The sequence below is a fragment of the Neolamprologus multifasciatus genome, chromosome 1 (genome assembly GCF_963576455.1).
Source record: "Neolamprologus multifasciatus chromosome 1, fNeoMul1.2, whole genome shotgun sequence".
Lineage (NCBI taxonomy): Eukaryota > Metazoa > Chordata > Actinopteri > Cichliformes > Cichlidae > Neolamprologus > Neolamprologus multifasciatus.
Window position 1 is genome coordinate 4,606,467 of NC_140439.1, and position 22,816 is coordinate 4,629,282.

Sequence of the window (22,816 nt, forward strand, 5' to 3'; positions counted from 1 at the left end):
AGGCAATCACAGTCGTTGATGATCTGCTAACCAAGTGCAGCAGCAGCAGTTTGATACTCAGTCTCTTCATTCCTATAGTAACAGTGATGGTATTTGTCTATTTTAGAGGACTACAGTTGTTAAATTTCCTCCAAGGCTGCACAGCTGGTGTTTGGGTTATGAAGTAAAAAACGCATTATTTTGTTTTATTATCTTTGATTTAAAAACTGAAAATAACTGGCTTTTAGAACAAAATCTTAAATCAGAGTTGCCAAGTAAATGATCATTAATCCACCAATCTGTGCATGATTATTATACAAGAGGTGACTTTACAGTCGTGGGAAATTCAGCTGATTTTCCTCACTGAACACATTGATGTTCAATTTTATTTATTTTTCAAGTGTTTCAAATTTAATAAGAGCTCTTTCTCCTCCTGTCTTTTGGATAGCTTTGTGAATATTAGATTAATAGCAATTTAAAGGCAGCAGGTTTGAAGCAAAGTTTATATGGTGGAGATTTCAGATGTGTGAAGCTTGCTCTCACAGCATGCTATCAGCACAGGATAAGGTTAGATATCCTGCTAATGCCAAGTCTCGCCACTACGACATGTCCGTTATTGATTAGTCTGCAGTCGAGCTACTCTCTCATGTGTTCATCAGTAAATGTTACATACAAAGCATTTGTGCTTATGTGAATCAGTAGATGAGGCAAGTTGAGAGTCAGGAGTCTTTGTTACTGTGATTTGTGGAGGTTCTGGGTTTCATTATCGATGTAGATAAACTAACAGCTTACAACAACACAACATGTTCTCTTGTGGCAATGTGGCAAGCATGAAAATCAAATAACTTGAAGCATGTTGTGAGTAGGGATGGGTATTGATACGATTTTTCACGATTCCATTTTCGATTCTGTTTAACGATTCGATTCTTTATCGATTCTTTTTAAAAAGGAGAACACTAAGGTCGATTAGCTTAGAACTTTGTTTTCTATCTTCTCTTTGAACAAGATAGAAATTTAGGAGTAACATGGCCTTACAAACCCAACAGTGAGATCTTAAGAGATCCAGCCTACGGCTCTTCAATGGGGTGTCACAGGATCCCCAGGAAAAAAAGTAAATGTAAAATAATAAAATAAATATTCTTCTGTAGCAATAACAAAGTATAACGTAAATTATTCTGTAGCAATTACACAAGAATATCCAGTAATGTCCCTGCCTACAATTAAACACATTCACTTACCGAAAATCATCTGCTGTGGCAAACGGCTGCAAGCCTTTGACCACAAACTGAGTCACTGCTCGCTGACATTCGTCTATCCTGCCTGAAAGGAGACGCTACGGTAGACTGCAGTGAGAACTGCCAGCATCTGAGCCAGACTCTGTCTCATCATGGTCACCTAAATGCACAGTAATGGCAGGTTTGTAATAAGGCAGATCGCGCTAACATAATCTGCACTGTTAGTTGATTATTTACCTGCCGCATTAACGGGAGAGGACGTGCAAACGTTACCGCTGCTGCTGGGTTGAGATTCACGAGTCCGGAGCGGAATTAAAAACACGACATTCATTTAAGGTCATCGTGTGTTTGTGAGCAAATGCTTTTGCATATTCGTAGTGTTTCCTCCCTTAAACTAAATATCTACTTTGCAAGTATTACAAGTTGTCCTGTTGTCATCCGTTCTCGTAAAGTAAAACCAAACTTTTGAGCGTTTGAGCCGCCATGTTTCCTGCCAGGTAAATGACGCTCTGCAACGTGGTGACGTCATTCGGGGCGACTGGAATCAATAAGGGAATCGTTTGCAAAAATGACAAACAATTCCAAGGAATTGAAACAGTGGGAACCGGTTCTCAACAAGAACCGGGTTTCGATACCCATCCCTACTTGTGACTCATTTAAGCCTGAATATTGATTCATATAGAACGCCAGGGGAAGCTGATGTCAGTGAGTATGTCATTGGCTGAACTTTAAACCAATGCCAAACCTTTTCTATTCTGACTCTTTATCCCAAATGTTTCAGGGCTCACACATTGCAGCCACAATGATACAGCTATGTTAAAATAAGAGAGCAGAACTTGACACGACTGTTGGAGGCACCTGGGAGTGGTCTTTGATTTTAATTTATAATTAGAAGGTTTCAGATTTTTCTGAAAAGGTTGCCTCTAGACAGCTGCATACACATACTGAACTCTCCAACATTAAACATATTTATACATGTACATTAACATGTAACACATATACAGTTGGGTCCATAAATATTTGGACAGAGATTTTGGTTCTGTACATCACCACAATGATTTTCCCCCCTGTCCTGTTCGGTTCTTTAGCAATCAGAGTTATTGTCTGAAGGCCAAGAAAGGTGGATTTATTTTACTAAGTAGATCATTATGGCTTTGCCATATTGGTCCACTTGATTGACCTTTGTTATTATTATTTATTTATTCAATTTATTTTATTTTAAGTCACAAATAGGACAGACATGCCTGGGGACAGAGAAAGAAAGAAAGAAAGAAAGACAGAGGGGAAGAGGGACGGTGAGAGAAGACACTAAAAAACAAATCCGCTTCATCACCTGTTGATACAAAAAAAGAAAACAAGCAAAAGGAGAGCAGCACAATAAAAACAGCACCGCAGCAATAACCTAGATAAGTGTAACTAACAGTAAATACTAAATATTGAATTTTATTTTGCAGCACACAAGACTGACAGCGCAGAATGTGCTTTGAGGCAAGACAGTCTGTGAGCACCTGTGTGCGCGAGCGCTCTTGTATTCAAAAGGATTCTCCGTGTAATGTGCATGAAGCAGGCAGGAGGAGACATCTGGTGGCCCCCAGGAGCGTGAGAGCCCAAGGAGGACCATCGGAGGGGCAGCCACGCCACCCTCCTGGAAAGAGCTGAGGAGAGCCCCAGACAGGGGTCACCTAGCAGCCATGGCCACAGCGAGCTGCAGTGACGGGCCCGCGAGCTCCGCCCGCAGCCAGCTGTGCCAGAGTGGACCGTGGTCTGGGTCCACTCTGGGCCCGACCGAGCCACAAGCGCCAGGCCCTGCCTTATGAATTTTAAATGAAACAATTCTGATGCAGTTGAAGTGCAGACTAGACTCAGTTTCAATTCAGTGAGTTGAAAGAAAAGATTGCATAAAAATGAAGGGATTTTTAAACAAAACAATTATTTTTAAACAAAAATAATTGGTCAAATTAAATAACTGAGCATAAAATGTTCATTACTACATAATTGGTTGAAAACCCTTTGCTGGCAATGACAACCGGAAGTCTTGAACTCATGGACATCATCAAATGCTGGGTTCCTCCTTTTCGTTTGGCCTTTTTACAGCTTTATTTGACAGGATACAGTGAAGAGTGACAGGGAAGCAGAGGGTGAGAGATGGGGGAAGATATACAGCAAAAGGTTGGAATCGACATATGGTCACCTGCTCATCGCAATGAGCTAAATCAACACCCAGGGTTTCCTCCTTGTTAATGCTCTCACAGGCCTTTACTGCAGCGGGTTTCAGTTGCTGTTTGTTTGTGGGCGTTTCTGTGCAAAGTTTAATCTTCAGCAAGTGAAATGCAGCTCAGTTGGGTTAAGATCAGGTTGTTTGCATTAATAAACTCCTGGGGTGCTTTGGCCGTGTGTTGTGGCTCGTTGTCCATCTGTATTATGAAACGCTGCCTAATCAATCTGACTGCATTGAGCTGGATTTGAGCAGACAGTCTCTGAACACCTCACAGTTCATTTGTCTGTTTCTGTCCTGTGTGACATCATCAGTGAACACGAGTGTCCCAGTGTCACTGGCAGCCGTGCATGCCCAAGCCATCACACTACCGACGGCGTGTTTTACCGATGATGTGGTGTGCTTTGGATCATGAGCTGTTCCACACCTTCTTCATACTTTATTCTTGCCATCATTCTCGTAGAGGTTGATCTTGGTTTCATCTGTCCAAAGAATGTTTGTCCAGATCTGTGTTGGCTTTTTTAGCAAAGTCTAGTCTAGCAATCTAGCCTTTCTATTCTTGAGGCTGATGAGTGGCTTGCACCTTGCAGTGAACACCCTGTATTTACTTTCATGCAGTCTTCTCTTTATGGTAGACTTGGATATCGATACGTCTACCCCCTGGAGAGAGCTGTTCATGTGGTTGGCTGTTGTGAAGAGGTTTCTCTTTGCAATAGAAAGAATTCTGCGATCATCCTGGAAAGCTGTCTTCCTGTGGACGTCCAGGTCTTTTTGCATTGCTGAGTCCAATCCTAATATAGTAGCAACTTCTCCGATGGGTTTTTTCTGTCTTTGTGAGCTTAAGCATTGGTTGTTTCACCTTCACGGAGAGTTGGTTTGACCACCTGTTGTCCATTCACAGCAAAATCTTCCAAATGCAAGCACTTCACCTCAAATCAACTCCTTTTATCTTACCATTACCATTATTTTTCAGTTCCTTCCTGTCTCCTTTTGTGTGACCAGGGTGACGACTGCTCTATCAGCTGTCTCGCAGGCCTGTACGGGATCAACTGCTCCTCATCGTGCTCCTGCCAAAACGAGATCTCCTGCTCACACATTGATGGTTCCTGCATCTGCGGAGAAGGTAGTGCTTTACCAGCAGAGTGTTGAAAGTTCCTTCATTATTATGTTTTAGAATTTGACAAGAGGAACAACTATCAAAATTGTTTTTGTCAGGAGTCACAGTCTTCACTGTAACATGTTGTGTTTCCCTGAATGTCTAACATTTTCAGCAGAGCCTCTGGTACTCTAATCTAAAAATGTACATGTGACTGTTCCTGTGCAGAAGTTGCAGAGCATATCATCGAAAAACTGCTATTTTAATTACTACATATTCTGTTGACTATTGAAATTAAAATGTTGATAGTGTTGCATTTATTTGAATCTGAAGAAAACCAGGCCTATCTGAAGTGAATGGGGAAGGGTGTATAACTGGAATTTCTTTTTTTTATTTTTATTTTTTATTAGTTTTTCTGTTTTCACAAATAGTACATAATTACATAACATAATAAAGTGTACAATTCGTAACCAAAAATAAATAAATAAATAATAAACAAAACAAATAAACAAAACAAAAACAAACAGACTGATAACTAAGCACAGGACACCAGCTCAGTTCCATCTAAAAAATAAATAAATAAATAAAGAGAGAATACAATACAGTACAATACCTGTGGTCCCAGTAGTACGTTGCAGTTTGAACACTCAGGAGAATCCTTGTAACATAATATTATATAATAATAATATAATAATAAAATATAATAATATAATAATATAACATCAGGTTCCACATAATTCAAGTATGGTTCCCACACCTTAAAGAATTGATCTGTTTTTGAGTGCAGTACACATGTAAGATATTCCAATGGCACTAGATCCAACACTACTCTTTGCCAACCTTTAATAGTTGGGGCTTTTTCATAAATCCATTGGAGTAGTATATTCTTCCTTGCCGCATAGGTGAGAACACAGTACAATCTCCTATTATTCTTGGATATTAATCGCCGGCTGGGGAGGCCCAGTATGAGAGACAGAGGGTCCATCTCCAATTCACAACCCAAAATCTTCTCCATTTCAAACATGACCAGAAGCTGTGAGTTAGGGTACCAATTACTATCTTACATTTGAGGCACATGGGTGAAAGGGTAGGGTATAACTTGAATTTCAGTGATCACCAGGAGATAAAAATGCTTGTTTTTATTTCAAGAGGTCAAGTGTGATAAAAACCTTTTAAAAAGTTAGGTTACACGGCCTTGACATAATGTTTCCAAACTCTTGCTTTATTCAAGTTGTGCTTCTAGTGCACATACAAAAGTTAGTTTTTAGCTAATACCACAAGATCACTAAACAAATTTGGGAATTTGCTGCTTTTTCTTTGTTATATTTCACAGTAACTCAGTGAAATTATTTGCAGCTTTTTTTGACAGATATTTTCTACACTTTCTGACTTTTCTAAACTCTTAAAGCAAATTGAGAAAATTTCAAACTAAACTTGAAACTTAAACGCTTTAGCGGCTGCCTTTTGTGTAGTTTGTAATATTTGCCTTTATTTATCTGAAAAAGTCTCATGTTCCTTAAGTACATCTACCCTGTTGAACTTATTATGGGAAATAAATATTTAAATCAAAACAAGCTGCTGATTATTTCACATTTTATTTGTGAGCAACGGCACATTTAAATCTTACAAATATAGTTATTTGGCTTATATCGTGATATATATCATTATCGCCTGAAATGACAAAAACATATCGTGATATGAAAAAATCTTATATCAACCAGCTCTAATTTCACAGTAACTCGGTGAAATTACTTCAAGCTTTTTTTGACAGATATTTTCTACACTTTCTGACTTTTCTAAACTCTTAAAGCAAATTGAGAAAATTTCAAACTATTTGATATTAAAAAGTTCCCGCCTTGAACTCCTAGCCCTGTGTTTGTTTGTTTGTTTGTTCTTATTGATCCTGCATTTGAAAACCAGAAACCCCAAATTTTCTCTAATCTCACCACTGAAACTTACATCTCTAAAAATGTGAAGACATCAACTGTAACAATCTCCAGTCCTTACCTGGTCTTTTTTTCTGCTTGCTTAATATCTCTCAATATCAGCATGTTTAAATATTTATACACCTCTGAACGTGGTTGGGACCACAGGTAATTAAAATAGAGAGACATCTGAAGAAGCAGAAAACAGGACCAGGGCCTGAGAGCTTTGGTTAGAACAAGAACGAACCCTGTGAAACTCTCTCTCTCTCGTTAATCACCCATGACTTAATTTACTTTGATGTACTTTAATATGCTCCGTGCTTTTAGTGTGAAAATCCCAGGAAATGGTGAAGGATGGAAGAGAATCACAAATTAGAAACATTTCTTATTACTTACATTCAAGTTAAGCAAAGCCTTTAAAAAGATAAATACATTTTTAAAAGTCATTTAAACAATAATCCAAAATATTACTGAACTGAACAGTTGAATTATCAGGATATGTTTAACATACGCTCTGATAATTCAATGATGAACTCCTGTGTCCTGCAGCTCGGCTTATTTCTATGACTTTTGTCACTGCAGGAAAAACTCAAACAACAACCAGACAGACTTACTTGGAAGAGGAAATGAAGTTAAACAGAAAAACGATTACTCAAACTGTTTGTTGGAAACACTTATCAAAGACGGGGAAAGGGACTTTTTTTTTAGCTCCAAATAAACTACTTTTGATAATCTGTTTAAACTGTAAATATGTCCGTCTGACGGCTCGCGCCTCTTGGACACTGTTGCAGCTATAAAATAGGTATTGACATGTATTTAGTCATTATAACAAATACAGCAAAGATGGATAATGTAGAGAAAATAGGATCCACATCCTTATAAACCACAATTACACCGAGTTAGAAGAAAAGTCATAAAATAAATCTAAATCACAAGGTCAAACATACGGAAATATAAAACTTATAATACTTAATTGCAGAGTAAAGTTTCATTACAAACTAAAAGGATCTGTCGTCTGAGCAGGTTGGCAGGGCGTCGACTGCTCCATCCCTTGCTCCAGTGGAACGTGGGGACTGAGCTGCAATCAGACGTGTCAGTGTGCCAACGGGGCAGCTTGCAACCCCGTCAGTGGAACCTGTGCTTGCTCCCCAGGCTGGACGGATGAATACTGTGACGTAGCTTGTCCTGTGAGTGCTCATAGCATTCATTTTCTTCTCTTTATTCATCAGCTCGGACATCTACTTTGCTTCTTTAATGTTTCGTGGAAGAAAAAATGTGTTTTCTCTGATGTTTGTCTTGGTGCTGTTAGGATGGATCGTACGGCTTGGATTGCAGAGAGAAATGTGACTGCGTTAACTCCGATGGCTGTGATCCAGTTACGGGTTTCTGCCGCTGTCTTGCAGGTTGGACGGGTGAGTTATGGAGCTGCAGTTTGAGCCAACATTTGAAAATGCTGTGAATCCAGTAACATTAGAAAGAACATGATGTTCAGATTGATACCACAGAAATATCAGCTTAAAGACAAGTTCACATTTTAGTGGCCTTCACCTCAAAGTCAAGCATTTGGCAACTGTGATATGATTTGTGCATTTCTGGTTGCATATTGGTGCTACAGTAGAATATTTATTCATACCAGCACGGCTGCTTCAGTCTTTTGACAAAATGCCATTCAAAGCATTTCCCCAATTTTGCATTCACTGAATATTCATAACAATAATAACCCTTCTGCTGTCAGATTGCTGTAACTACACTATATTATTAAAAGTATTAAGTAACTTTAATGACACCCTTTTCCACTATAACAGCTTCCAGTCTTGTGGCAAAGTTTTCCTGTATTCATGGGAATTTTTGGCTATTTTATTAAACATTTGTGAGGTCAGACTAGACCCGGATGAAAAGTCCTGCCTTGCAGAAACCGCTCTAACACATCTCCACTAGAGTCCAGTAGCTGGGTGCTTTGGAGTGGTTCTTATATAGCACTTTTCTATTCTATAGAATTCTGTTCTATAACGTATAGTTCACTGACCCAACATTGAATATACCATCATATCACAAAAAATATTTGTCTTTTCCTTTACTTTTTTCAACTAAAGAGTGAACAGAAGGATTGAAACATGATCTCTGAAAACGAGGGACAAAGTGGGACAGGGCCTAATGTTGAGCACAGTAATCTAACATATATCTATCGGGCTGGTTCTTATATAGCAAATAATATTGAGTAATCAGAGCCCATCTTTCCATACCACCCATATCACCCCAATAGAGCACTTTGCTCTCAGATTGCTGTCTTTCTTCAGTTTTTTAGGATATTAAAAAGTAAATTGGGAGGCTTTCAGCTCTCAGATCCCTCTTCTGTGGAACCAGTTCCCAGCTTGGATTTGGGGGACAGACACCATCTCTACTTTTCAGATTAGATTTAAAACTTTCCTTTTGGACAAAGCTTATGTCAGCCTGGTTCTGCTGGAGGTTTCTGCCTGTTAAAAATTAAAAGTTTTTCCTTCCCAGTCTCACCAAAGTTGCTCAAAGGGGGTCGTCTGATTGTTGGGGTTTAGCTGTATTATTGTAGTTTTCACATAGAAGCATTAAGCACTTTGAGGTGACTGTTGTTGTGATTTGGTGCAATATGAATATGAACTATATGAAATTGTTACTTTACTCGAGCACTCAAAGTGCTTTATAAACTAGGGGTGCAACGATACTTTGGTGTCACGGTTTGATATTTTTTCGATACAAAAAGCTTAGGCGGCTGCCCCCGTGACCCGGCCTCGGATAAAGTGGATGAAGATGAATGGATGGAAAAAATGTTCATGCCTTTTTAATTAGTCATTTATTAAAATTATAAATATATATTTTAACTCAAAAGTACAGTTTTTAAATTTAATGTTGCTCAAACAACAAAATAATAAAAAAAATAAATCTATCTGATGGAGAAATCACTCATCTTTGGAAAAGAGAGTTTATTACAGAGAAATGTCTCTTTCCAAAATAAAAGCTCTACTATACGCTTCTTCTGGGCTATATTCTCAGCAGCATATTAAACATATCAGGTCCCCATAAGGAGAATCATGTGCTAACGGCTGTCTAAATGACTCGGGTAAAGTTTGTAGCATGCGTGCTTGTTGTTTTTGTCTGCTTCCACTTGTCTTTGCACGAGGATGATGTCAGAGTAAATGTGCAGTCATATTCGTTGTGTTCCCACTAGTGCTGTCAGCGTTAATCTGAAATGACGTTAACGCCACAACACGGCAAATCTCCGTTAACGAGCTACCGTGGATCGCCCCGTGCGTGGGGCTGGACGGCCAACACGTTAACGAGCTAACTGCACTAATGCGCTAGTTCCCACCAATGTAATTGAGCATTGCTGGCACATCCAACATACTGTTTTACTTTAGTCCATGACTCGCTTACCTTCAGGGTCATACTTCACATGAAAACCAAAATAGTTCCAAACTCCAGATCTGAATGAGGGTGGGGGAGGTTCAATTTGCCATGTTGCAACGAGCTTAGCTTCTGTCTTGCTAGCTTGCCCTGCGCTCAGTGAATCTGCGTTCGACTACTCCGCCTAGGCTGCACTGTGGAGCGCAGATCCACTGAGCTCTCAACACAGACAGCATCGTCAGAAGGAAAGTTGATAAAATAAATTAAAAATTTTGTATTGTTCGATACATATGCGTACCGAACCGAAAGCACTGTATCGAACGGTTCAACATCGATACGAGTATCGTTGCACCCCTAATATAAACCATGTGTGACACTTTCACAGGCAGGTGTCTGTGAAGCTTCTCAGTCATCCAGGTCATCATAGTCAAAGGAGCTTGCAAAGAAAAGCGTCTGGACTTCTTTAAGTTGCTTGAAGACGTTTCACCTCTCATCCGAGAAGCTTCTTCTTCATTTGGCAGCTTGTTGTGTAAGACCTGTGCCATACCCATGATACATTCCCCTGGCATTAGTGTTTCCATGGTAGCAATCAATGACACTTGCTGGCTGATGGCACTGAATAATTAAATTTTTTGGTACATTTAATGGTTTTTAAGTCAACTTTGTACCACTGATGAATTTACCTGAAATCGGACCGCTGCATTAGTTTTATTTAAGCTGTCGTGCGTCTCGTGTCTCTGTAAAACCAGCCCTCGGAAGATCAAATTGAAGGTGCACAACAAAGTAATAAATATACTGAGAGTGGGTCACATGGTCTCAGAGAAGAACAACTTCATTGAAAACTATCCAATGAAACTCCAGAAGAGCTTAAAAAATGCACTTTAGTTTGACCTTTGGCCTCTTCAGGGGACATGGGATCATGGGCCATATCTAGACCCTCTGAAATGAGGGCAGCTGAAGCAGTTATGGAAAATACCTCAACACATTCAGCAGAGGAGAATAAAATAAAACATGGATGGGGAATAGAAGGCAGAGGAGAAGGGTGCAGACAACAATAAGGTATGAATTCAGACTACAAATCGATATGACAAACACACAGCACATTCAAACCTATAATTCTAAAACTGGGGACATTCAAGCTTGGATGAGTTTGAGCTGTTTTCAATAATTCAACTTTACAAATGTTCCCATGTATAAGGCACCTTTCAAGAGCGCCTTTTATAAACATTCTCCTCAGCAGTGATATTACACTTCACCGTGCCCTTGTTTACTTTATTAATTGTCATGTTCGAGTTGTACCTCTCCTTGTTTCATCCACTAATTGTCAATTAGTAAACTTGTGGGGAGAGAGGATCAATATGAGAGGTGATGAATATGGAGAGGACATTTAAATTCACTGCCAGAGGGAAAACTGATAATGAACTGACATTGAGGGAAACTTCAACATATTGATGAATAGATAGATCAAAGTTTAGAGTTAACGACTAAACGAAGTTTGAAGAAACAAAGAAACACCAGATATCTGTGTTAGACTGAAATGAGTAAGCCTGTGTAATTACAGTTCAGGTAATAACGATGAATGACAATTAGACTTGTGAGAGTCTGTGAAGCTGAAAGATAATACAGTGCATATCAATTAAAGACCCCAAAGATGTGATTAATTACACTCTGACTCGGTGAAAAACTCAATGAGATCAAATTTAAAAGTCTGCAGAGAGTAAAGTGTAAACTGAACAACTTTCTGGGGAAACCGTGGTCTTGTTAGGAGAGATGCTACCCATCACCCTTTAGATGGAGCAGCTCTCATTTGTAGAACCAAATTTATCCAGAGTTGGGACCAGGAAGCAGAGTCTTATACACCATCTCTGCAGCATCCTTCCTCCTGTTATGATCCAGAGCTGCATCCCTGCAGAAACTATGTCTGTTCACAAAATGCAATTCCAAATGAAATTAAATAACAATATAGCATCCTCAACTGCACCAAAGATAAAGCACTTAGATGTGGATCAGTACACATAAGGTCCCTGTTAGCAGAGGTGTGGACTCGAGTCACATGACTTGGACTCGAGTCATTAATTTTATGACTTTAGACTTGACTTGAAAAAATGTTCTAAGACTGTGACTTGACTTGGACTTTTACACCAATGACCTGGGACTTGAATTGGACTTGAACCGGTTTACTTGAAAAGACTTGATATTTCACCCCAAATATAAAATTTAACACGCATATTATATAGAAAGTGTGCACCATTAATTCAATTCATTCATTCAAACCACACTCCGTACATATGAGTGCATGAGCTGTAGCACAGCCAATCAAATTAACCAGATTTTTTTTTAAGATCCAAGAATAACATGCAGCTTATCTCAGAACTGTCGGTGAAAATTATTCTTGGAGCTAAGTTTAATTGAGCTGCATTTTATAGAGGTGCAATTTCACTATTTCATCATGTCTTGAGAAAAACAGAGACTTAAAAATCACATGGTCTAATATTTACATTTAGCATATAACTGCAACTTTTTTTTTTTTAAAGACTCGAAAGGACTTGAAATTCAAAGTTTCAGACTTGTGACTTTACTCAGACTTTTACACCAGTGACTTGAGACTTGACTCTGACTTGAGGATAAAGACTTGAGACTTACTTGAGACTTGCAAAACAATAACTTGGTCCCACCTCTGCCTGTTAGTAAAGGATTTAATAACTGATCAACACATCAGTTTATTCTGACTGAAGGAAACCTGCTTACAGCGGGATGAATACGTCAGTTTAAAGGAATCAACACACCCGAGTCGTCCTGTCAGAATTCTCAAGACAGGATGGACGAGTAGCAGCGGCAATCTTCAACGTATGAAGCACAGCATGTCTTTTGTCCTGTCTCCTTCCCCGTCAACCCCAACCAGTCACGGCAGATGGCCCCGCCCCTCCCTGAGACTGGTTCTGCTGGTTTTTTCCTGTTAAAAGGGAGTTTTTCCTTCCTACTGTCAAGTGCGTACTCATAGGAGGTCGTCTGATTGTTACTGTCTCTACATAACAATATTAGACAATATTCAGCTGTTGTTGTGATTCTGTGCTATATAAATAAAATAAATTGAACTGAACTGAAACTGATTGAATTAACCATCGATGGACAACAGATAACTGAAAAAGCAGTTTATTGTTATCTGTTGTCCAGCTGGCACTCAGAGTTTTGATTTGATTTTTGTGACTGATTCAGAAAAAATAATTGTAATGGGTGATTTTAAGATAACATACGATAAGTATGCTGTCCTCGCCCTGAGTCTCTTAGTTTCACCAGCTAGACAGCGAGATAACGATGCTCCAATAACCAGACTTATTTTCCTTTTTGCACTGATTTATTGAAGAATGGCCTCTGACCATTGCCTTCTCTTTGACCATCGTAAAACTTAAAGTACAAAATACTGTATTAGCTAACTAACATTGTAAACTAGCTTGTTACACTCTTACTGCAAGCTAACAAGATAAAACTTTCAGATGTACAAATTATCAAACCATTTTTACACAAAACAAAAGATAACAATTATTTTATCGACACTCATACTTACAGACATATCTTGTCCAAGGCAACAACATTTTAAGGTCCGTATCAGCTTAGAACGATAACATTACGGTATCACTTTCCGCCATCTTTGATTTCTTCTTCACGTTCTCATTTTTTCCCTTCCCAAAGTAACCGAACCCATATTACAAAGCAGCCACTAGAGGGAGCTCTAGGGCAGTTTACAACTATAATATCCTATTTAAGTTTTAAAAGGCAGAACAATAAGATTAATTATTATTGTAGGCTCAAGCACTGGAAATTTTGGTATATATAAACATAAGCAGTCATACTATAAAAATGAAAGATTGAAGAAAATATCCTTTATTTTATTTGTCCATTCCACTACATATGAATGCATTGTTGAAGGATAGAGGTACATGGATATAATTATAAACATGACATGTTTGAAGCAGACACCAGCTCACCATTGAAGCTGAGTCCACGCTCAAAGGTGCTGTTAATCTGAGCCAATCAGGAACCTGATAGTCAGCACCTGCAGTACCAGAAGCTCAAAATCAAGAGTCAATAACAGAATAAGCTGTTGGCCATTGGCTGAGAAGATTTGGTGGCAGTTTTTTCAGGGGTGCAATTCACATATACAACTCTACTATTTAAAGAGATTTTAGGGATGTAAAGGGAAATAAACTGACTTTCCAGCAGTACTCTACGATTTATTGAAAAGAAGGATTGTTACAACAAAGAAATAATCGACCAAACAAACATTTCCTTACTTTTTATGTTAAGTTTAGATGTTATAATGTTATTAATTGCATCATAATGTCTGAAAGAAATGTTAAATGTCAAAGAAAGTTTCTAATGAGCTGCAGGCTGAAGTGAGACGGAGACGTGTACTGTATTTACACACACTCTATGTTTTTATTCCGTCAGACTGTCCCCTGTGAGCCGTACGGGCTCTGAACTATTGTGCAGTTTTTGTGTAGACAGACTCCTGCCCCTCAGGACACACGCACACACACATGCAAGACTGATGAAAGACGGAGACACCAAAGAATTAGACGGGGAAAGTCTTGGGTAGTATTTGTGAGATTGTATGTGTTTATTCATATAAACTGACATTTATTCATACATGTGCACACACAAATGAATATTTAGACAGCAAAATAATCAAAAGCATTTTTGGTTTTGTTGAACATGTTGCCAGTTATCACCTTTACATGCACACCAGTTTACTGCTCATGTTGGCATCTTTTTGTTTTAGACTAACACACACAACACAAAACCCTGCAGACAGCCTGATAATGAACTAAATAACAATTTATTGACATTTCCAATGCTTAATAAGTGTTAAGTGTCTAAACATTACATTGATCAACAGATATCACAATCGGGGGCCAATGGGAAGACATCAATTAAGTGAAGGTGACCAGATTTATCTTACTACAGCTCACAGTTTGCCAGTACAGCATTACGTTAACTGCTAGCTGAGAGAACTGTGAGAACTCTACTCATCTCTGCTGATTTATTTATTTATTTTATCACCTGCCGTCTCACTTTTCACCTTTAAGTGACATGTTAACCTCCGTGTCAGGAATTGTCACGGTTCGCTTGACTCAGAGGCACAGTTGGTATTTATTACAGTTCCACCAGGTGTATATACAAATAGTGCAGGGGTAGTGCTATATACAAAGCGGTGACAGGGAAAAGGCTCCGGGGAAATCCAGGTAGGGAAAAGACGCTTGCTCCTCTTCTGACTCTCTCCTATCCTGACCAGTCTCTCTCCAAACACTCACACAAAAAAGGAATCCACTCGGGGAATGCAGGGTCGGGTCCAGGGGATATATGTACGGAAGGAAACACACGTTAGAGGTTTTGCGCAGGGAAGCAAAAGAGAACTTGCTCAGAGCCGGGCTGCATTGACGCAAGTCACACACAACGATCCAGCGATGAGTAGAAGCCACTCCCTGGCTTAAATGCTGGCTGCACTGATGAGGCCCAGGTGTTTGCTCTTCAGAGGGGCGTGGGGCGTAAACCCACCATGAGTTCCGCTCTGTGTCAGGAATACCAGTTTGACTTTATTTAAGAGCTCAGCGCTTGACAGAATAAAGCTGTTTGCTTTACTATAGCCTACATTGTGTGTGTTTGTGTGTATTTTGTGCAGGTGTCCATTGTGACAGTGTGTGCGAGGAGGGTCGCTGGGGACCCAACTGCTCCTACAGCTGCACCTGCGAGAACGGGGGCTCCTGTTCTCCAGAGGACGGCACCTGTGTGTGCGCTCCAGGCTACCGGGGGACAAACTGCAGAAGAAGTAAAGGATTATTTTTCACACCCATGTTTCTGCAATCGTGTACTGTACTCACTCGACCACAGCTGCAGTGGTGGCAGAAATCCTGACATTTTGCTTTAAATTGGAACTACAAATAGTACTAGACTCCTATACAATTAGTAAAAAAGGAGAAATGAATAAAGTACTGCTGTCAGCGTTAATCTCGTTAAAATGATGTTAACGGCATAACTGCATTAACGCGGTAAATCTCTGTTAGCAAGTTAGCGCCCCGTGCGTGGGGCTGGACAGCGCTAACGTGCTAACGAGTGAACCTTGCTAACGCGTTGATGCTGTGCAGTCCCACGCACGGGGCGCTAACTTGCTAACAGAGATTTACCGCATTAACGTGGTAAATCTCTGTTAGCAAGTTAGCCCATTTCGCCCCGTGCGTGGGGCTGGACAGCGCTAACGTGCTATCGAGTGAACCTTGCTAACGCGTTGACGCTGGGCAGTCCCACGCACGGGGCGCTAACTTGCTAACAGAGATTTACCGCATTAACGCGGTAAATCTCTGTTAGCAAGTTAGCCCATTTCGCCCCGTGCGTGGGGCTGGACAGCGCTAACATGCTAACGAGTGAACCTTGCTAACGCGTTGACGCCGTGCAGTCCCACGCACGGGGCGCTAACTTGCTAACAGAGATTTACCGCATTAACGCGGTAAATCTCTGTTAGCAAAACTGGGTGACCCGTCGCCTGGGTATCCTCAGCCCTTCCCATGAAGGTGGCACGGATGCCCCTCCGGTGGTCCTCCTTGGGCTCTTGCACTCTGGGACCTCTGGATGTCTGGGGCCTGGATCTCCTCCATGCCTGCTTCATGCCCTGGGGGACAGGGCTATGGCTCTCTACATCCTCTTGCAGACCATTACATGGGGAAACCATTTGAATACAAGCGCGCCGATCCACACAGGTGTGCACACAGGTGTTCACTGTTTGTAGACTTAAATCACACCTTTCTTGGCTGCTACTTCAAAGCACATTGTGCGCTGTCTGTCCTGCGTGCTGCATAACAACATTCAATATTTAGTATTTACTGCTGTTTACACTTAGCTAGATTAATGCGATGGTGTTGTGTATAGTATGTTGCTTTGTTTTGTTTTGTTTTTTTGCTTGTTTTCTATTCTTTTTCTCTCAACAGGTGATCCCGGAGATATTTTTTTTCCCCCCTTTCTCACTGTCCCTCTCCCCTTCTGTTTTTCTTTTCCTTCCTCTTTCTTTCTCCCTTTCCTATCCCTCACTCATGTCTGTCCCGTCTGTAACAACTGAAAATAAAATAAAATAAATAATAAAAACAAAGGTCGATCAAATGGACCAATACGGCAATGCCATGATGATCCATTTGGCAAAATAAATCCATTGGGTCTCCTTGTTGGTCTTCAGACAACAATTCTGATGGCTAAAGAACCAAATGGGACAGGCAAAAAAAAAAAAAAGAAAAGAAAAAAAAAAAAAGAAAAAAAAAATCTCTGTTAGCAAGTTAGCCCATTTCGCCCCGTGCGTGGGGCTGGACAGCGCTAACGTGCTAACGAGTGAACCTTGCTAACGCGTTGACGCTGGGCAGTCCCACGCACGGGGCGCTAACTTGCTAACAGAGATTTACCGCATTAATGCGGTAAATCTCTGTTAGCAAGTTAGCCCATTTCGCCCCGTGCGTGGGGCTGGACAGCGCTAACATGCTAACGAGTGAACCTTGCTAACGCGTTGACGCCGTGCAGTCCCACGCACGGGGCGCTAACTTGCTAACAGAGATTTACCGCGTTATGCCGATAACGTCATTTCAATGAGATTAACGCTGACGGCACTAGAATAAAGTGATAGCTGCCACCTGGTGCACTGTTTCTACTGGATAATCTATTAACTTTCTAACATATGTCTGCTTTGTTATTCCAGTTTGTAACTTCTTCACAGGTCTTAAAGACCTAAATAAAGTCTGTGTAAAATTAGTTTTAGATCTAATTAGCAAATTTAATGATCGCAGCATTTGTCTTACAAAAACAGAAACAGTCCTCGTGGCTGGCCAGAGGGATGCTGTGGCTTATGTTGGCACTTCCACCTCTTTTGTAAAGATTCAGAGGACCGAGTAGAGGAGGAGAAAATATCAGAGTTTTACAGAAATCTATTTTGAGGCTTGTTTTCAGTCAGGGTGAAAACAACCACAAGGATATCGCCATTTTTACTGACTTTAGCATTAGGGATCTGTGTGTCACCCTGCATATTAACCTGTACACGGTGGTTTGTTTAATGGGTGAAGCTGATGTTCTGAAATCAAGAGTCTAAATTCCCAGTAATGGCCCAGTGAAACTGAAGTTTAAAGTTCATTTATTTTGTTTAAGAAAATAACTGTAACTCATTCATGTTGCATCTGCTTGAAATCGAGCCCAAGTCTGATGATGCTCATAGTGTGAGTACACGGAGTGTGTTTGTGTGACCGTTTCTTCTGCTTCTTTTGGCATCAGAGTAATACATTTAAGCTCTCACAATTCAGAATTTACACAATTATCATAATGAGGAAAATCCTGTAGCATGAGGGAAGAGGGTTGCCTTGCAAGTTAGAGCAATTAGAGTTACGTCAATTAAAGCAAATTAAAGGCCAGAGGAAGACTTATGAGTCCTTCCTGTGCGGGAAGGAAGAACAAATCAAAACTAATACAGCTAACAGGCTGACCCATGGGACGAGGGAATGGCTAGAACGCTATTCCCAGTACACACACCATCACAGAGTGCACATGATGAGCCATAATGTGGATTTTTCCTCTACAGCATGTTCTCCTGGCTTCTACGGCCATCGTTGCAGTCAGATGTGTCCTCAGTGTGTCCACAGCGATGGGGCGTGCCACCACATCACCGGCCACTGCAAATGTCTCGCTGGGTTTTTTGGCTCCCTCTGCAATGAAGGTCAGTTTGTCTGATTCCATTAAAAAGTAATTCAGAAGTACACAAGTAGAAACACTTCATAATTACAAATAAGTGTCATTAACCGCAGGTCGCGCACAAGCGGGACCCAAAAGCAAACTCAATACACTTCAGTGTGAGCAAGTACAGGTTGTATTTATTTTAAAAAAAGGTGACCTGGAAGAACCAAGGGAGGCGAAATCGCCGAACTGAAGAAAACCAGGAGGACAAAGCCAGTGTTGGTCAAGTTACTTGAAAAAAGTAATCAGTAACTAATTACTTCCCCAAAAAGTAATCCTGTTACTTTACTGATTACTTATTTTCAAAAGTAATTAATTACTTAGTTACTTAGTTACTTTTTAAAAACACGATTTACAACCTGAATAGGTGATAAAGTGATAGATCTTTCAGCCCAATTCTACTTTTTCTACATAATCATCATACAAAATGTAATCAAATGGAAAAGTCTCTTTTTAAAACTTGTTTTATTAGTTTTATTCTTTTAACTTTATGCATCAAGCAAAAATTTAATTATCTGCAACATTCTCTGACTGGAAGAAATTAGTTTAACATTTAAACCTATTTTCTGCACATTCCAGCACATAAAATTATTTTCTTTTTTTGTGTGTTTACACTCAGTCTTTCAAATAGATGCAAGTAAAACACAGCAGAAAATAAATAAAGTCAAAGACTAGCGGTCCTGTTGCTCTATTTTCACCTGTAAAGCAGGAGTGGGGTAGGCGGAGGTTTACCCTGGTGCAGGTGTGCAGCGGTCAGTGGAAGAATCCACGAGTTTCTCTGTGAGTTTCCCATTACGTCGTAGCTACTCGGTGCTTGTTTGGAAGTTTAGGGTTTTTTCGCTGTAAAAAGAAGTTTTCTTCCCACGCACAACGGACACTAATGTTTTTGTCACTTTTTATGGAATCAAACTCAAAGTAAGGTCAGTACTTCCACGCTTTAAACGCTGCACGCTCATACTCTCTCTGCACTCGATATATGATCCATTGTTGATCTGCACACAGCTGTTGTCACGAACATCGCACTCGCTTACGTCACTGTCATGAGACATTCTCGCAAAAAAATCACGGTTTTAGTAACGCAGTAACGCAGCGTTCCTACGGGAAAGTAACAGTAATCAAATTACCATTTTTGCAATAGTAATCCTTACTTTACTCGTTACGCGTTACTGCCCATCTCTGGACAAAGCACACAGGGAAGCCGTCATCGGGAGGCTGCAACAGAAAGGGGAAAAGGTCCTAGTGTACAGTTTAAGGGAGAGACACAACAAGACGGGGCTATAGCAATCTGGCCAGAGCCGGACCGTGGGACTCTGAGGTGGTGCACTCAGGGATCCAAGCAGGCGGAGGTACAAAACACCAGACAGTAATCTGAGCACATGGAGATAGAATTAATACAGTTCAAGCAACACTTGGAGACACAGTCTGCGGGGAGCCAAGTTACCACTGAGGGGTGACTAACGGACTGGCGTGGAGCAGCCGTCTGTGCAGAGCTAAATAGTCCTCCTGGTAATCACCTGGAGTGGGATGCAGGTGTGATGGTGATGGCCCAGCCTCAGACACAGAGACACAAACCATGACAGATTTCTTGATCTTAGCAACTTCATCTATCTGTTGATTGTAACCCCATGCAGGGACTTGGTTGTCCATGAATTCCTCTTCCTGTTCAGCATCACCATTTGTCTTCAGCTGTCTGAGGCGATCTCTGAGGGCCGTCTTTCTGATGCATTTACAGATGCTCTGTTTTTCATCATGAAATGTGGAACTTCATGTATTTTTGAATCATTACCACTGGCCTGTGGATACCCAGGTACTTAAGATTTCAGTGATATTGCCAGAGCAGTGTTCACATCTACAAGCATTTCCACTAATGAAACTGTCAGGTAGCTGGGGGTTCTTGGTCGGGGGCTACTTTGAGTCTCACTACAGCCACAAACTCTCCAGAGAGTCATAAAGCCTGCAGAGAGGATTATAAGAGCGGATCTTCCATCAGTGGACACAGAGCGCTGTAAGAAAAGAGAACAACACATCATCAGAGATTGTCAGGTCTCTGATGATGTGTTGCTTCAGGTCACACCCTCTTTGCACCAAAACAATCAGGATACAGCCAGAGATGCAGCAGAGTGGACAGTCTGTCGCACACACAACACGCTAACACAACAGCGTCTTTCCCACCACAGTCAGACTGATGGCAAAAAACAAAATCAGTAAAATACACAAAATCAAATGTTTCCAGTATGATATATATTTCTATATGCAATCCACATTTCAGTGTGCAATAGTCATTTATGTGTAATGAAGGAACTGCTGTTCTATGCTTGGTATAGACTGAAATGATATAGATTGGACACAGACTGAAAAGATTTTGAGCTTCTGAGGGAAAACAGCAAAAAGCAGTGTGTTTAACAGGAAGTTGAGATAGACTATCAGTACTTGCTAAGGGGAGGAAGAAACAATGCTATTAACCCCAACGTCCCCTGATACGATATATATATTTATATATGTATATATATATATATAGTTGTGTGTGTGTGTGTGTGTGTGTCTGTGTGTGTGTGTGTGTGTGTGTGTATAGAGAATGTGTGTCCATTATTCTCACTATTGTTTTCACTGTGCTGTTGCCTTTGAATCTCCAGCTTTGATAGTAGCTGTCTTCTGTTGATGATATTGCTCTGATGTTGACTCAGTGTCCACATCAGTGCATATAGCACCTTTCATTGGGCCGGAAAAGGGTGGAGTGCCCACTCCGGGTCAGGGATGGCTTCCTGCCCCAAGTGGGGGAGTTCAAGTATCTTGGGGTCTTGTTCACAAGTGAGGGGAGAAAGGAGCGGGAGAGTGATGCGGATGCTGCGCCAGTCTTTTGTGGTGAAAAGAGAGCTGAGTGTAAAAGCGAAGCTCTCAATTTACCGGTCGATCTATGTCCCTACCCTCACCCATGATTAGGGATGGGTATCGTTTAGGTTTCATCCGATACCGGTGCCAAACCGGTACTTTTGAAACGGTGCCGGTGCTTAAAGAATGGAGAACACAAAATTGGTCCAAAAACCTCTCATGTTCAGCTGTTTTTTTGTAAAAAGATAACAATGTTAGCCTTTTCTGCAGCTATGGGGCATATATGGTATCACTCTTGGCTGGAAGCAGCTTAATCAATGGAAAAAAACACAAACTTTGTCCAAAAACCTCTCATGTTTAACTGTTTCCCACTTTTTCTTTGGTCATTTTAGCCTTTTTGTCCAGGGTGAAGGGAGTATCTGCCATCAAACAAGAAGACAGCTGCATGTAGCTATGATGGTGTTTGCTAGTTCACCTTACATGCATTAATGTAATAACGTGGTTAGCCTACTCAACGTAAATTACACACCAACAACATTAAGCTACTCACGCAGAGAAGAACGGCTGCTGCTGCATCATCATCATCATCATTTCTGCTACACTGGCAGGGCTAGGGGCCAGGACTCTCCTCTTCGGGTTTTTGGGGGATGTTGCTAACTCCGGTCCGATAACAGGCACCACACCCGCAGTAGATGTGCTCGGTGTGAGGTCTCGCAGCAAGCTATCAAATACGGTGCATTTCTCGGCTTTTAAAAAAACGCTATGCGTCGCCAGGTGTTTCATCAGATTTGAGGTGTTACCTCCTTTGACAGTATCACAGTATCAGCTTAAAGCACTTGTTGCAGCTGCTGAGTTTGCATCTTTTGCTGTGAAGTACAGCCAGACTTTTGACCGCTTCGCCTTGGGCATTTTTAATCTGTAGCTCTGCTCTAAAAGAACATACGTACCTGGCCCCGCCTACTACGCTTGCAAAGGTAAAATGATTGGCTGGAATCCAAAGTGCATGACATTCAGGAAAAAAAAGCACCGAAATAAAGCACCGAAATGTGCGCTGCTTTTCAGTCTGGTTACTACCGTTTATGTCAGAACCGGTGCCATCATGGCACCGGATACCGGTACCCATCCCTACCCATGATCACGAGCTGTGGGTAGGGACAGATACAAACAGCAGAAATGAGCTTCCTCCGAAGGGTGGCTGGCCTCTCCCTTCAGTTCAGTTCAGCCATCCGGGAGGGGCTCAGAGTAGAGCACCTGTTCCTCCACATCGAAAGGAGCCAGTTGAGGTGGTTCAGGCATCTGACAAGGATGCCTGCTGGGCGCCTCCTGGGTGAGGCATTCCGGCATGTCCCACCGGGAGGAGGCCGCGGGGCAGACCCAGGAAACGCTGGAGAGATTATATCTCTCG

At 41.0% G+C, this 22,816-nt stretch overlaps 1 protein-coding gene across 4 annotated transcripts in view; it reads left to right on the forward strand.

Annotated features, from left to right (window-relative positions):
* Window positions 1–22,816, forward strand: part of LOC146525160 (multiple epidermal growth factor-like domains protein 11) — a 289,529-nt gene that overhangs the window by 225,911 nt on the left and 40,802 nt on the right. For all 4 annotated transcript variants that reach the window (XM_085154285.1, XM_085154203.1, XM_085154371.1 and 1 more), the window contains exons 12-16: window positions 4,432–4,552; window positions 7,474–7,637; window positions 7,760–7,862; window positions 15,509–15,655; window positions 18,431–18,565. In XM_085154285.1, the coding sequence (XP_085010411.1) occupies window positions 4,432–4,552; window positions 7,474–7,637; window positions 7,760–7,862; window positions 15,509–15,655; window positions 18,431–18,565 (670 nt within the window). The remainder of the gene's footprint in view (window positions 1–4,431; window positions 4,553–7,473; window positions 7,638–7,759; window positions 7,863–15,508; window positions 15,656–18,430; window positions 18,566–22,816) is intronic.